Source organism: Danio rerio, chromosome 4, assembly GCF_052040795.2.
Source record: "Danio rerio strain M-AB ecotype USA chromosome 4, GRCz13ab, whole genome shotgun sequence".
Classification (NCBI taxonomy): domain Eukaryota; kingdom Metazoa; phylum Chordata; class Actinopteri; order Cypriniformes; family Danionidae; genus Danio; species Danio rerio.
In genome coordinates, this window is record NC_141024.2 from 282,607 (window position 1) to 300,000 (window position 17,394).

Here is a 17,394-nt window from a genome sequence, read left to right on the forward strand (position 1 = left end):
GTCTTTATTAAGAGGAGACTAAAGCGAATCCGGATCTCAGCGTTTGCAGATGAGAACAGCTCTCAGGTAAACAATAATCCTCCTTAGACACGTAAGTTATTGTTGTTGAGCGTCGCGTACACTGTTAATCCACACGTGACTCCAGCTGAGCTCTCACAGAGAGAAAATGAAAACTGAACTGCAGCAAACTATAAAAGCAACACTTCACGCTTGTTTTGCCAACACAACGTGGCGTCTCTGCCGTCTAAACACTGTGACAGTAATGAATATTAATGAAGTTGCACAATAGAGCGCGCTGATTGGTTTGAACCGAGCTTTACTCATGCATTAATGCAGCACACTGTAAGACGTAATAAGACACACTCTGGCACAGACGTCCAGTCTGCACGCTGGAACACACGCTATTATCTCATGACCGTGACGCAGCTTCAACAATTAGTTTCAAACCGGAAGTACGAATTTGCTTGAAATAACGCAAAAACAACCAATTTACACTTTTTAGTGAAATATAGGTGTCCTAATAGTGTTTATAGCAGTGTGGGACACATATACCACTGTCAACAGCTCAACACATGTGTTCTGGTGTTTCGTGACCCTGCTGTTAAAGAAATCCCGCCACTGCACTGTCATCATTCAGTCAGTATTCTGAGGAGCTGAAGCTGATGGGGTAATAATACAACTGTTTCACCAAACTCAATACCTTTAACTACTGATGAAGCTTAATATGTGTTTCCACAGTATAAACATGTGTAAAAATAACTGTAATCAATAAAATGTGAGTAATATCAATCTAAATACATGCAAAATAGTCAGAAAAAGGTCAATTGTACTAGCTTTCTAGATATGATACAGATATCTCAACATATTTATCTAGATATAGCTAGTCTGTATTAGTTAAATAACAGTGAGTTAATGTACACACACACACACACACACACACTCAACCACACACACACATACACACACACACAAATGCTGATGGAGAAACACAAACAGCTCGATCTGCTGACGCTGCACACACACACACACACACACACACACACACACACACACACACACACACACACACACACACACACACACAACCACACACACACATACACACACACACACACACACACACACACACACACACACATTCGCTTCAGGTGCTTTCATTTGGAGAGGAGAGACAGTGTGTCCGCTGGTGTTTAATTAAAAATACACACTCCTGCATGTCCAATACAGCGTGAGGACTGACGCCCTGCTGCTGCCCAGAACACACAACAAAGAGCCCACGCTGATTAACTCACACACACACACACACATTCACTTACAGACACACCAATCCACAGGAGGTCTAGACCCGCCCACTGACTGCCCACTCAGCCAATCAGTTGCTCTGCCCACTCCAGAGCAGCATCTGATTGGCAGCTCTGACTCAGCAGATTTCTTTCTGTTTGTCTTCAACTCTTCTTAGTTTTTGAACTGAGACAACACACACACACACACACACACACACACACATCATAAATTGACCCTTAGTCTTCTTCACTCAACAGTGTAGATTAAATAAAACACAAGACACAATATAAACTATATAATTGCCCTATATATTCATCCATTCTCCTTCAGCTGAGTCCCTTTATTCATCTGGAGTCATCACAGTGGAATGAACCACCAACTATTCCAGCATATGTTTTACTCAGTGGATGCCCTTCCAGCTGAAACCCAGTACTGGGAAACACCCATACACACACATTCACATACACACTTATACACTACAGCTAGTGTAGTTGATCAGTTCCCCTATAGCGCATGTGTTTGGACTGTGGGGAAAACCGGAGCACCCGGAGGAAACCCACACCAACAGGGGGAGAACATGCAAACTCCACACAGAAACACCAACTGACCTAGCCGAGGTTAGTTTATATATATATATATACACATATAAATAAATAATTAATTATATTTATATTCATATATATTTCTAAATATGTTCAAATGTTTTAGTGCTAGTATGAAGAGTGTGTGTTCAAGGGTAATGATAAACACACACACACACACACACACACACACTCACACACACACACACACACACACACACACACACACACACACACACACACATGTCCGCTGCGGGGAATGGATTTCAGGCGTCTGCAGTGGAGATACAGCAGTCTTTGTGTTCACACACATCATGTGACCCACACCAAACACACACACACACACGTAATCCTCACACACTGTCATCAAGTGTTTATCAGCAACACAAACACAAACACAGTTCATTCAGCAGAAGCTCAATCTGACCCTGATGAATCTGCATGATTAATACACGGATCTGCTTATTGTGATTGGCCGTCAGCAGAAGGTGCTTGTTCATTGAGTCTTTACATACGCCACTGCACACACACACACACACACACACACACAAACACACACACACACACACACACACACACACACAATGACCATCCTGTGTCTTCATGAAAGATCACAAAGAGCCACAACACACAAACATACAAACACACACAACACACGCACACACAGCTTCTCTTCACTGCTCACACGCATCAATATTAGCATGTTTCAGTCTCTAATAATCCAAACAATCTTAAATCCACTTGTATTTTTTAATTGTTTGTGCGAAATAAATAAATAAATAAATAAATGAATAAATAAATGTGTAGATTAACAGAATATCTGAACTACTGTCAGTAATTAAAGCTGCAAGCAGCAATGAAAGGGACCTCGCACCCGAGATCACCGCCGCACAGTGCCCTTAGACTGACAGAGAACAGCGGACAATAATAATTTAAGCTGATAAATATAAAAAACATGACGATGTCAGCGATTTGTGCCAAGCTTTCTTCTGTCAGCAGGTGGCGCTGTGACTGCAGCTGAATATTGACATGTGGACGCCTTCAGTACAGGACTATTATCTCAGACGTGAACGCTGGGGCAGATTGGACACAGTATGCCCGAGTTATAACTTCCGAAAGCACTAAACACTGAAGTTTGTCAGTCCAGACACACTAAACTCTACATCTTCACAATCTAACATCACTAAAGCCATGCAAACATGCAAACTCTATGAGGAGTTCTTCAATTGTGCATTGGTGGCGCTATCGAGTCATACTGCCACATCACACTGACATCGTTAGCTCTGTTACCATCATATTAGTGCTGTTATTTTATTATTTTTTAAATTTATTTTTATCTGGGGTCGCCACAGCGGAATGAACCGCCAACTATCCCAGCATATGTTTTACACAGTGGATGCCCTTCCAGTTGCAACCCATCACTGGGAAACATATATACACACTCATTCACACACACACACACACACACACACACACACACACACACACACACACACACACACACACACACACACACACACACTCATACACTACGGCCAGTGTAGTTGATCAGTTCCCCTATAGCGCATGTGTTTGGACTGTGGGGGAAACCGGAGCACCCGGAGGAAACCCACACCAACACGGAGAGAACATGCAAACTCCACACAGAAACACCACTTGAACCAGCAACCTTCTTGCTGAGAGGCGATTGTGCTACCCACTGCGCCCCCTTGCTGCCCTTAGTGCTGCTCAGCCGCTTTTAAAAACCAATAATGAATTGAAGATGAGTTGGCAGTGGTTTAGGGCAGGACAGAGGTGTTGTAGATCAGGTAGTGTGTCTGTGAGACGGCCTCTCGTGGATCATTTACATAGTGTAAAATACCACATCAATTTCAAGACACAGAATCTTAAAGCGGTGTAGAGTGAACGGTCCAGCGGTCTGCAGACGTCGACAGTCATGCAGAGTAAACCAGCAATCAGCAGCAGAGCAAACCCTCAACACTGACACACTAGAGGACACGTGCAGGAGAAACTGCAGCAATCATGACTATACCTCTCAATATACCTGCTGAAGAACAATCACACAGCTAGTCCATGCTGTTATGAGCTCTAGGCTGGATTACTGTAATGCTCTGTTTGCTGGCTGCCCAGCATCCTCTATTAACAAACTTCAGCTAGTGCAACATGCAGCAGCCAGAGTTCTCACCAGCTCTAGAAATATGATCACATCAGCCCAATGTTCTCCTCCTGACACTGGCTGCCTGTTCAGTTTCATATTGAATTTAAAATATTACTCCTCACCTATAAAGCTGTAAATAATCGAGCTCCTGTTTATCTAACCAACCTTCTGTCTCGCTACAATCCAACCCGCTCTTTAAGATCTCAAAACTCAGGGCTTCTGGTAGTGCCTAGAATAGCAGAGTCCACTAAAGGAGGTTGAGGCTTCTCATTTATGGCTGCTAAACTCTGGAATAGCCTTCCTGATAATGTCCGAGGCTCAGACACACTCACACACTGTCATTATAAAGACTGACTAAAAGTCGAAACATCCATAATTTCACGGTTCCCCTTTTTCCAGATAAATTCAGTCATTCAGCATCGACCAGCAGGACTATTTTTATATTATTTTATTTTATAACAGTTTACTTATATCCTAATCAGCTTCAGTGTTATCAGTATTATATCAGTTTCCTGCTGAAACAGTGATGATGAATGAGCTTTCAGCCATTAAAAACATCAAAGTTGAATGAGAATGAGCCGGCTGTGTCTTCTTTCAGTGCAGGCCTTTATTTCTGTACAGCACGGCGTGCTTCATTATTTATGGCTGTGTGTTCTGTGAGGTTTTTATTTTGAAGAAAAGCAGAGAAAAAATCATTTTCAAAACAAAAAAGGCAAAACGTCGAGGGTTAGTTTGCTTAAAGTTAAAATATCCTCATGTTTTATTCTCTCTTCTGTGTTTCTTCTGTTGAACACAAGAGAAGATATTTTGAAGAATGTTCCATGGCAGCTAAATGACTGAGAATCCGTAAATGAAGACTGAATGTTCATTTTTGGGGTGAGAATTCTCTTTAACAACAATAAAATACGACAATAATAAACAATAAATGTTTACACTTCTTTAGTTGTGAACTTGACTTCATATTTTTTTTCTTGTAAAAATAATATTTATAACTGTATTTGTATGAAAACAAACAGATGAATGACAATAACAATAAAGCAATAATACACAAATAAAACAATAAATAACATTTCTGCTGGGGAAATGTATATATGACTGCTCAACTTACAAATCAGACATGATTGCTCAACATGCACTATATCAAATCAAACATTTTAGACATTTTGAGTATTTATTTATTGAAAATGAGCTGATAAATAAGCTATCCTCATTTATTCCCGGCTGTATTCTTTTCAAATGTGTCTTTATTTCTGATGTATTAGTACTGTTATTACATTAATGATCTGGTGTACTGCTGCAGACAGTCATGGGATGTCTAGAGGTATGTGTTTGTAAAATGCTTTATGGATGAAAAATAACATCAAAATATTTCTGTGATTATTATTATTGATGTTAAATTTGCTTTATAGCTGAAAATCCTGAATAAAAGCCGACTGATGCTTCATACACACACACACACACACACACACACACACACACACACACACACACACACATATCAAAATGCTTTAAATGTATAAAACAATGCAAAAATACACATACTCCTATTAAATTAATGATGATAGATTTGCAGCAGAATAACGGTGAGTGAAAGCCGACTGATGTTTCACACAGACACACACACACACGCGCGCGTTCATCTGTGTGACCCAGTTTCGCCTGCAGGAATATTGGAGCAGATTCTGATGCTATAGCCTAAGTCTGATATCACACACACACACACACACACACACACACACACACGCACACATACACGCGCGCACGCGAATCCACGGAGACGCGCGTGTATTAATGAGCGCTTCACATTAATAAAGCTCTTTGTCATCAATGAACGGAATATGCACGCACCTGAATGAAGATGAAGATGATGAAGAAGAAGCGCGCACGAGCGGAACTCATGATCGGTCGGGAATCGATCGCACTCTTTGATTCTCGGCGTCGCGCATCCGAACAATAGCGAGTGATGGAACTGCGCTCGGGTTTCCGAACCGAGCCGAACTCGCCCGAGTGTCCCGGTGTCCGCCGTCTCGGTACCGCGGTGCGGGTTCGGCTCTGCGGCGGCTCGGTGAATGATGGAGACACAAGGAGCGTATGGCGCGGTTCTGTCCGGCCGTGTGTGTGTGTGTGTGTGTGTCCGCAATCCTCCAACGCGCACTACCTAGGGAGTTAGACTACATAATGCGAACTATCTAGTGATCGAACACCGGCTGTGATGCTAAATAATGCGCACTATTTAGTGATTGAAGAGCGGCTGTGATGCCGAAGGATGCGCGCTTTCTTGAGAGTGAAGATCGGGAATGAGGCTGAAGGATGCGCACTATCTAGTGAGCGCAGCAGCGATTGAGACACGGAGATTCTGTCGCCCCGCCCTGAATCTCTGAACACTAGAAGACTGAATCTCTCATCAAACCTGCTTTACATCATCCTCATCATCATCCTCATGCTCAGCTCACAGACAGACACCCCTGAACACTGCACTGCTTATTATGCACATTCAGATTATGCCTATTTTGATTATTATGGGTTGGTTTAAATGTAGAAGTGTCTTTATTTGGTTAGTCTATTGGTGTTTATTGATGTAGTTTATTGTAAATGTGTCTTTAGTATAGTTTTTATTGTTTTATTTTTACATCAATTTGTTTTTGGATGTTTTGTGTCGTTAATTTGGTTGTAGCCATTTGCTTTTGTTTTTTAATGATGATTGAATGTAAATTAGTCTTTAATTGGTTGTGGTATTATTGGTGTCTGCTGTTATGGTTTATTGTAAATTTGTCTTTTTATTTGTTTTTTATTGTTTTATTTAAATGCTGATGTTAATTTGTATTTATGTATTTGTTGTATTGATGTCTAGTGTTGTAGTTTAGTTTACGTTTGTCGTTTTTATTTGGTTTCTGTATTGCTTTTATTGTTTAATTTGATTGTTTTGATGATGATGATGATTTGGTGTGAATTTGTCATTTTATTTGTTGGATGAATAGCCACTCTATTGGTATTGGGGATATAAATAAACAATAACAAACAAATAAACAAACAACAGCACCAACAAAGAAAATCTGAAGAGTTCGAATGCAAAAGCCTTTAAATGGCATCTGAAATTTGCATCAATAATAAACATTGTGTGTGTGTGTGTGTGTGTGTGTGTGTGTGTTCAGTTATTGACATTTATGATGAAGCACATGTTATTTTTATATCCTTTAAAGAGAAATACCTCAACATAAGCACAGGAGGATGAGGAAAAATGAGCATTGCAGAATCAATTTCTGATGCATTTAGAGGCTTTAACAACTGAACAGTTCAACCTGACACAATTCTGTCTGGATTTAAAGCAGCTCAAGCAATCCAAAGTTAAACATATAATATATATTAGGGGGAGGCATGGTAGCTCAGTGGTTAGCACTATGGCCTCACAGCAAGAGGGTCGCTGTAAGAAGCAAGTTTGCATGTTCTCCCCGTGTTGGTGTGGGTTTCCTCCGGGTGCTCTGGTTTCCCCCACAGTCCAAACACATGCGCTATAGGGGAACTGATCAACTACACTGGCCGTAGTGTATGAGTGTGTGTGTGAATGAGTGTGCATGGGTGTTTCCCAGTACTGGGTTGCGGCTGGAATGGTATCGGCTGTGTAAAACATATGCTAAAATAGTTGGCGGTTCATTCCACTGTGGGGACCACTAATAAATAAAGGACTGAGCTAAAGAAAAATGTATTAATAATTATATAATATTTACACCTTCTAAAGAAAAAAAAAATAATGAAAGTGTTTTGAATCATAACACAATTTAAGTTTTCTCTAATAATAATATTTGTATGAGTGTTTAATTAAATTATATATATATATATATCACTTGGAAATAATATAACTTTGAGTCTATTCCTATTTGTGACTGTCCGCCTCCTGAATCACACATCCAGCTTCAGTAATCATCAGATAATCAAGTGTAATCTTCATCTTTACTGTGTGTTTACTGAGCTAAATAAACATTTGCATGAGATATTCAGAGTTCAGATCAATCTGTAAAGCGCTGATAGATAAAGCATGTGATTTGGAAACCGGAAGGCATTGATGTGTGTGGTTATTCTTCTCTCAGTATTGTTCAGCAGATGAATGATGTGTGGCCTGATCCTGTCATACTTCAGTCAATTCACTCTTTAAACACAAGAATACCATAAAACAATGCAGTAAATTGTGTTTTAAAGCACAGCATGATGGGAAATGTCATCTCTGTTGTAGTTTTAATAAGATTAACAATAAGTAAATCAACAGTTAATAACAGAATCACATGTTCATTCTGCATTATTCTGCATGAATATTGGGCTCAGTTTAGTGTCAGCTTGACATTTGTTGTTAGCGTAAACCTTTTACTTACATGAACAACACTTCATCACTGTTTTCTGTCCTCCACAGCTCATATTCATCTGCATATTGTCAATTTATAATAATTAATGTTAATAATAATGTGAGAAAATAAAACAGCCCAAATTAAACCAACAACTACAGTCCATCATGAAACAAACACTGACACATTGTTCATTATTACAGTGTGTGCCGGTGTTAGCTATTCCCAACAGATCTGCTTATTAAAACAAGTCTCATACACTTTCCGTCTTATACTTCAGACACACACACACACACACACACACACACACACACACACACACACACACACACACACACACACACACACACACACACACCGCTGCCCTCTTACCAGCAACAGAGCAGCTTTACAGCCGCCGGCCAATCAGCATCCGGCAGACGGGAGCTGCTCTCTGATTGGCTGAGAGCTTCTCCACGGTGATGGAATGTGGACAAAGGGTTTCCCTGACGATCTTCAGTCTGAAACACAATTAAACACAGCAGCGTCAGTCTGATCACACACACACACACACACACACACACACAGCGGATAACGCTAATATAAACACTGATCATCTGTGTGTGTCTGAACCAGCTGTATCTATCAGACTGTTTGTGTGTGTGTGTGTGCATGTGCGTGTGTTTGTGTGTGTGTGTGTGTGTGTGTGAACTGGCTGTATACATCTGTCTGTGGCTGTCTGAAGCGGCTGTGTCCTTCAGTCTGTGTGTGCATCTGACTAAACTGGTTATGTCCATCAGTCTGTGTGTGTGTGTGTGTGTGTGTGTACAGCAGCTGCAGTAAACCTGAAACACAGATGAGTGTCTCCCTCTAGTGGTGAATCATTTATGATATATTAAAGAGCGTTTCATTAATTTAAGTCCTCCTCCGGCCATCACTTGCTCACCTTATTCTGCAGCTTTAGTTCTTGTTGTTCAAAACACACCAGCCTTTCTTTTCTTCTGTGAAACAAATGCAGATGTTTAGCACAATGTTCATGCTGCTCTTTCACAATGACAAGAGATGACAAGATCAAGGCTCATAGAGTCAGCTCAGACTAAAACTAAATTAATTCATTCATCATTTAAATGTTATTTAAATCTTGAAACAAACACATATAAAATATATATTATTATTATTGCTTTACTTTGTTTTTTTGTCTTCTGCTTGTGTTGTAAAGCATCACTTAAAATGTGCTACATAAAATAAACTTTATTATTAGTAGTATTGTTGTTATTATTATTAATGCTATCATTATTATTATTGGTGTTGTTGTTATTATTATTATTACTATAAATGTTATTATTGCTAATAATATTATTATTGTTGTTATTATTATTGTTTTTTTATAAATGTTATTATTAATAATTTTGATATTATTGTTGGTTTTATTGTAAATGTTTTTATTATTATTGTTATTACTATTGTTTTATTGTTGTTATTATTGTTTTTATTCTAAATGTTATTATTGTTGTTATAATTATTCAAAATGTTATTATTATTATTGTTGTTATTATTATTATAAATATTATTATTTATGTTATTGTTATTTATTATTATTATCATCATTATTTTAAATGTTATCATTATTGTTGTTGTTATTGTTATTATAAATATTTTTATTATCATAATTATTATTGTTATTATTACTTATATTAATGTTATTAATATTGTTGTTATTGTTGGTTTTATTATAAATGTAATTATTATTATTATAACATTTTTATTGTTATTATTAGTATAAACGTTATTATTGTTGTTATTACTATTACTGTTATTATTATAAATCTTATTATTATTGTTGTTATTATTATCATCATCATTATAAATGTTATTATTATCCTTATTATTTTATTATTGTTTTTTGTATTAATGTTATTATTAATATTGTTGTTGCTATTGTTATTATTATTCATATTGTTGGATTTATTATAAATGTTATTATAATTATTGTTATTACTGTTGTTTCTACTATTATTATTGTTGTTTTTATTATTATAAATGTTATTATTGTTATTATAAATGTTTTAATTATTGCTAGAATTATTGTTATAAATGTTATTATCATTATTGTTATTATTATTATTATTATTTAAAATGGTATTATTGTTGTTATTAATATTATCATAAATATTATTATTGTTATTTTTATTGTTATAAATGTTTTTATTATTGTTGTTATTATATTATTATTATTATTATTATTATTATTATTATTAGACTTTCTCCTGAAAAGAAAATATATAAGGAGAGACAGTGTGAAAAATAAGAGTGTTGTTGTGTCGTTGCAGTGTTATTAGTGTGTAAACGCAGGCGTACACTAATGTTGGAGCAGGTTCACCATAAACTGTTTAAAGCATCCTAAAAGGTCTTTCTGAGAGGATCAGGCCAGTGTGTGAATCTGTACTGTGTCCAGACTCCAGGAGCACTTCTGCAAATCACATTCAAAGGAGGATCAACTGTTCTCTGTGTGTATGTGTGTGTGTGTGTGTGAGTGAAAGTGAGTGTGTGAGAGTATATGTGTGTTTATGTAAGTGTGTATTTGTAGGTGTATGTGTGAGCATATGAGTAGGTGTGTATGTGTGTGTGCGTGCATGTGAGTGCATGTGATGTATGTGAAAATGTGAATGAATGCATGTGTGAGTGCATGTGTGTGTGATCGAGTATGTGAGTATGTGTATGTGTATGTAAGTGTAAAAAAGTGTGTGTGTGTGTGTGTGTGTATGAACGAGCATGTGAATGTGTGTGCACATATGACTGTGTGTGATGGATGTAAATATGTGAATAAGTGCATGTGTGTGTGAAAGAGAGACAGTGTGCGCACATGTGAGTGTGTGTGAGATCGAGTAAGTGAGTGCATACGTGTGGGTGTGTGTGCATGTGTGACTGAGTATGTGACCTTATTTGTCTAAGTGTGTGTGTGTGAGTGAGTGCACATGTGAGTGTGAATGTATCTGTGTGTGAGTGTGATTGAGTATGTGTGTGTATGCGAGTGTGTATGTGCATGCAAGTGTCTGCATGTCTGTGTGAGTGTGTATGTATCTGTGCATGTGTGTGTCATCCAGCAGGTGTCACCGTCGAGTCATGTTGATCTGCTGGTGTGTGTGTGTGTGATGCGGGTCTGTGGGCGGATCCATCAGTCTTTAAACACACACACTCTCCTTTTCTCTCTGTCAGTGGATGTCAGCGCTCTCACACACACACTCACACACACTCGTCCGCAGATCAGATCAATTCTCACGGTGAGTCTGAGTCTCTCATTACTGTTCGAACATTACTGAAGATTACTGCATGATGAAGATGATGAGCTGTGTGTGTGTGTGTGTGTGTGTGTGAGTGTGAGAGAGAGAGAGTGAAGTTTGAGCTGGACTGATGTTTGGGTCACTGTTAAAGGTCAGTGTGTCGCTCTGTATCATTGTGTGTATGTAACGGATGTTGATTCTTGGTTCTACATCTCAACACACACACACACACACACACACACACACACACACACACACACACACACACACACACACACACACACACTATTACGGTTATGCTAAATGATCTGCTGTCTGTATGTGTGTTTGCATTAGTACACTTGTATAATTCATATTTTCATGTATATAATACAGATATTCTCACCTCTATATTAATCTTTCATTATTAATAGATTAAATAATTGTTAGTTTCTGGCCTGCTTTCTAATAAATATCTGTAAACATTCTTAAATATGCAGGTTTGTTTGTAGAAAAGCTCAAACACAAACACAGTAATGTTAACATGTATACACTATTATATTATTGCTATTTTATTTTCAGTAATTGAGCTGTAATAATCGCATTGTTATTCACAGTTTAGTCTGATTTTATTTAACATTTATATACTATTATATTATTAATTAATAATATTATACTATAACAGAAATTGTATTAATAAACGATTCCTAAGATTTGTAATATATTGAGCTTTTTTGGTTTATTTTGATTGTTATTGTATTACTATAAGTGTAATATTTATACGATAAATATTTCTATTTAGGCGTTTTATTTTAATGTAGCAGTTTTATTTATTAATAAGCTATTGCTTCATCCTTAACTAGAAATAAAACTTTAGTTTTAATCACACAATTAGTAATTATATTTGATTGCAGGTTATTTTACACTGTTCATGTTACTGTTTACTTATGTTAATTATTATTCATTAAAAATACACTACTGTACAGCTAATTTTATGATTAGTGTGTGCTTAAACATAACATTTTCTGCCATGACTACAGTAAGCACATGAAACAGACACTGTACAGTACACTCTGCATCTCAACTATATAGATTCAACTATTAACTACAGCTGAACGCAACATTATTAAATAAATGTTGAATATTAATATTTCGAGTGCTGTTTAAAAGAGCACAAATTATTTGTTTCTACAGTATCTCCTGTTATATTTTTCATCATTCATTTAGTTTGGCTGGAATCTATATTAAAAAACTAAAAACTGCTGTGGTCAATAGTATTAGCCCCCTTAAGAAATGTTTTTAACTGTCTACAGAACAAACCACTGTTGTCCAGTAACTTGCCTAATTAACCTAGTAAAGCTTTTTAATGTCACTAAAGAATCAGTTATCAGAAATAAAGTTAAAACTATTAATCAAAACTATTAATGATGCGATATAAATACCTGAACTGTAAAATTATATGAGGTCTCAATGATGAAGACAAATGCTGCGATTCAGACCTCAATCAGTCTCACAGTGCTGTTATCTGGTCATGTGACACTCTCCATATCATGTGATCTTTACATTCTTCACTTTCATCCAATCAAACTCTTGATGAATGTTTACTATAGTGGGTGAACTGTGGCTTTAAAGACCTATTATTCCCCTTTTACAAGATGAAAAATAAGCCTCTGATGTGCCAATGTATAAGCATCGTTGCATATTCATGAGTATTGTTAAATATTTGCACGTATAGTTGAGTATTGCTGAGTATTGTTGAGTATCGCTGAGTATGTGTTGACTATTGCTAGGTAGTTGCAAGTATTGCTGATTATTGTTGAGTATTTGTGAGTATTCTTGAGTATTGCTGAATATTGTTAGGTATTTGTAAGTATTGTTGATTACTGTTGAGTATTGCTGAGTATTGTTAATTATTTGTGAGCATTTGTGAGTACTGTTGAGTATTTATGAGAATTGTTGATTATTTATGAGCATTTGTAAGTATTGTTATGTATTTTTGAGTTTTTGAAAGTATTGTTAAGTATTTGTGGGTATTGATGAGTATTTATGAGCATTGTCAATTATTTGTGAGTATTTGTAAATATTGTTGAGTATTTTTGAGCATTGCTGAATATGTTTGAGTATTGTTGAGTATTTATGAGTATGGTTGAATATTTGTGAGTTTTACTGAGTATTGTTGAGTATTGCTAGGTATTTTTGAGTATTGTTAAGCCTTTGTTGAATATTGCTGAGTACTGTTAAGTAATGTTGAGTATTTATGAGTATTGTTGATTATTTGTAAGTATTTGTAAATATTGTTGTGTATTTGTGAGGATTGTTGATCCTTTATAAGCAGTTGTAAGTATTTTTAAGTTTTGGTAAGTATTTGCAAGTATTGTTCAGTATTTGTGGGCATTGTTGAGTATTTATGAGCATTGTTGATCATTTGTAAGTATTTGTGAGTATTGTTGAGTATTTGTGAGAATTTGTTGAGTATTGCTGAGTATGGTCTGAGTATTTGTGAGTATTGTTGAGCATTTACGAGTATGGATGAGTATTGTTAAACATTCTGGAATATTGTTGAGTACTGAAGAGTATTTATAAGAACTGAGTATTCATGAGTATTGCCGGATATTTATGATGAGTATTGTTGAGGATAGTACTGATTAGTATTGTTTAGTATTTATAAGTATTGTTCAGTATGACTTTTGACTATTTTAAGTATTTATGAGTATTTGTGTTGAGCATTGTTAAGTATTGTTAAGTATTTATAGATATTGTTGAGTATTTATAAATATTCTTGAGTAGTTATACATTTTTTAAGTATTAATAAGTGTTGTTGAATATTTATGAAGATTGTTGAGTATTTGTGTGTTGACTAAAGTTAGGTATTGTTGAGTATTTATGAATATTGTTAACCATTTATAAGTATTGGTAAGTATTTATGAATATTGGTGAGTATTAATGAATATTGTTGAGTATTTATGAGTATTGTTAACCATTTATGAGTATTAGTACGTATTTATGAATATTGGTGAGTATTAATGAATATTGTTGAGTATTTATGAGTATTGTTAACCATTTATGAGTATTAGTAAGTATTTATGAATATTGGTGAGTATTAATGAATATTGTTGAGTATTTATGAGTATTGGTGAGTATTTGTGTGCTGAGTATTGTTAAATATGGTTGAGTATTTATGGATATTGTTGTGTATTTAGCAGTATTGTTGAGTATGTATGAGTATTGATGAACTGACCTGACCGAAAGGACCTGCTGTTTGACGTCTGTCATCTGTTTCAGCTGTAGATGATGCCGTCGCCACGGTGACTCTCTCTGCTCTCTGATTGGCTGGTTCGCTGGCGTTGTCATGGCAAAGAGTCCAGAGGTGAAGCTGGCAGTGTTTGGGAGAGCAGGAGTGGGAAAGTCAGGTGAGTTTAGTCACATGGTGCTGAAGGCTTTCACTTACAGTGTGTGTGTGTGTGTGTGTGTCAACACATCAGTGTGTGTATGTATGAATGTGTCATATATATATGTATTGAGCAGCGCACACTCATACCTGTACAGCGAGTGTGTGTGTGTGTTATGAATGGTCTGGCAGGTGCCATGGCAACAGTATTCAGCTCTGCCTGCGTCTGTTAGCCTCTCATTACAGCAGCAATCAATGAAAACAACTGCTCTCCGGAAACCAATATTTGCAGGAAAATTACGCTTATTTTAAACAGCACGCTTCTGCTTGATCAATTACTGACCAGAAACAAGCGCTCAGTCATTCTGGCCCATTCAACAGATGCATCTAGCTAAAAATGTTCAGATGTTCACGCTGTGAAAGCAAACAGAAACACCGCACTGACTCTGTGTGTGTCTCGTTTCAGTCCAAATATCTAAAACTCTGAAATCAGTCAGCATTTTCTAGACAAGTAACACATATAGTCTTGTGTTCAGAAATAATGAGTCAACATGAGCCAGTCTTTAATGAAAACAAGCTAAATAATCTCAAAAGGAAAACCAGACTATTTCTCTTGCCCAGATTATTGTGCTTGTTTTAATGGAAAACTCTCTTCATTTTGACTCTGAACACAAGAATATATTCTGGACTGGTCTAGAAAATGCTGACTGATTTAAGAGTTGTAGATATTTCGACTAGAAACGAGACAAAACTGTAAGTTAGAAGAGCAGTTTCTGCAGTGTGAAGAAGAGAACAGTTGCGTGTGCTTGTAAACTCTTTCAGACAGGATCAGTCTGAGGTCTGGAGCACCGCATTATTAGCTGCCTTCAGTCTGACGGACACACAGAGTAATTAATAACGCTCTCAGGCTGATCTTATCTCCAGCTCAGTACAGCGCAGTAGCGGCGGCGGCGGCGGCGCGGGGGAAAGCAGCCGGCTGGCACTGCTGCAGGAACTCTGGAGGCTTTATGAGCTGGAAATATCTGAGTGTTTGTGTTACGCTGAAGAATCTGTCCAGCAGACCTGATGAAGATGCTGCTGCTGCTGAGGACACACACACACACACACACACACACACACACACACACGAACACCACTAGACTACATAAATACCAGACCACAATAACAGCAACAGAGTTACAGCTCTAACACACACAGACTGAAAACACACACACACACACACACACACACAGACACGGAAAATACAGAAAGAAAACACACCCATAGACATTATGAAAACACACTCTATTATACAAACCCCACAAACACACACTTTCACAAGCACAATCAACATACACACCCAATACACACAAACACACTGAAATCACACAAATAACACATACACACACTCTGTCACACAAACTGGCACAAACAGATTCAATACACACACACCAACTGAAAAACACACAAATACAGTAACACATACACACACTCCATCTTACCAACTACACACACACGCACACACACTAAACATACACACACACTGAAATCACACTTTCACAAATACACTCAATACACACACAAACTGAAAACACACACAAAACATGCACACACACCATCACACAAACTTTTACAAACATACTCAATACACACACACACACACACAGACACACACAAACACACACACACACACACACAAAGCATGCACACACTTTATCTTACAAACTCCACACACACACATTTTCAAACACACTCACACACTCCATCACACAGAGACTGAAGGCCAGATCAGAGTTAAAACAGTGTAAGGTGATGTAAAAGCTGCAGAAAGTGTTGAGAGATGAGTGTGTGTGTGTGTGTGTGTGTGTGTGTGTGTGTGTGTGTGTTTGCTGTGACGCAGATACACACACACACTACAGACACACAGAAATCAGCGTCTGATTTATCGCCTAATAACACAGCTGACCCACTTCAGCAGATACAGGAGTGTGTGTGTGTGTGAGGAGGGAATAAATCAGCAGTGGTGGGACATCTTCAAAAGCACATCCATCACCCAATATCTGTGTGTGTGTGTGTGTGTGTGTGTGTGTGTGTGTGTGTGTGTGTGTGATTGTAAAGGTGTGTGTGTGTGTGTGGAGTTCATATAAGTATGTTGAGTCTGTGTAAGTTGAATGTGTTTTAAGTGTGTATGTGTGTTTGGAGTTTGTTTAAGTGTGTTGAGTGTGTGTATGTTTAATGTATTTGTAAAGAGGTGTGTGTGTGTGTGTGTGTGTGTGTGTGTGTCTGTGTGTGTGTGTGTGTAGTTCATATAAGTATGTTTAGTCTGTTAGCAAAAGTGTGTTTGTGAAGTTTGTCCAAGTGTGTATGAGTGTGTGTACGTTGAATGTATTTGTAAATGTGTGTGTGTTGGGATGTGTGTGTGTGTGTGTTT

The 17,394-nt window shown here is 37.2% G+C and overlaps 2 protein-coding genes across 23 annotated transcripts in view; one reads left to right on the top strand and one right to left on the bottom strand.

Annotated features, from left to right (window-relative positions):
* Positions 1-17,394, bottom strand: part of ptpro (protein tyrosine phosphatase receptor type O) — a 55,426-nt gene that overhangs the window by 22,954 nt on the left and 15,078 nt on the right. For 16 of the 21 annotated variants that reach the window (XR_015481893.1, XR_015481892.1, XR_015481891.1 and 13 more), the window contains 3 exons: positions 14,835-14,969; positions 9,283-9,337; positions 8,730-8,857 (listed from right to left, as the gene is read on the bottom strand). Coding sequence is in view for 4 of the 21 variants with exons in the window: in XM_087246419.1 (XP_087102545.1) it covers positions 5,872-5,922 (51 nt within the window). In the remaining 17 variants the exon portion in view is untranslated. Of the gene's footprint in view, positions 1-5,871; positions 6,117-8,729; positions 8,858-9,282; positions 9,338-14,834; positions 14,970-17,394 lie in introns of those variants that run through there. The other 5 variants (XR_015481890.1, XM_087246419.1, NM_001441656.1 and 2 more) reach the window with 1 other exon arrangement.
* The window catches only part of rerg (RAS-like, estrogen-regulated, growth inhibitor), a 26,520-nt gene continuing 20,673 nt past the window's right edge, over positions 11,548-17,394 (top strand). Inside the window, exons 1-2 of one of the 2 annotated variants that reach the window (NM_001327837.2) lie at positions 11,548-11,617; positions 14,879-15,006. In NM_001327837.2, the coding sequence (NP_001314766.1) occupies positions 14,946-15,006 (61 nt within the window). In that variant the 5' untranslated portion in view covers positions 11,548-11,617; positions 14,879-14,945. The remainder of the gene's footprint in view (positions 11,618-14,878; positions 15,007-17,394) is intronic. The other variant, NM_001444254.1, reaches the window with a different exon arrangement.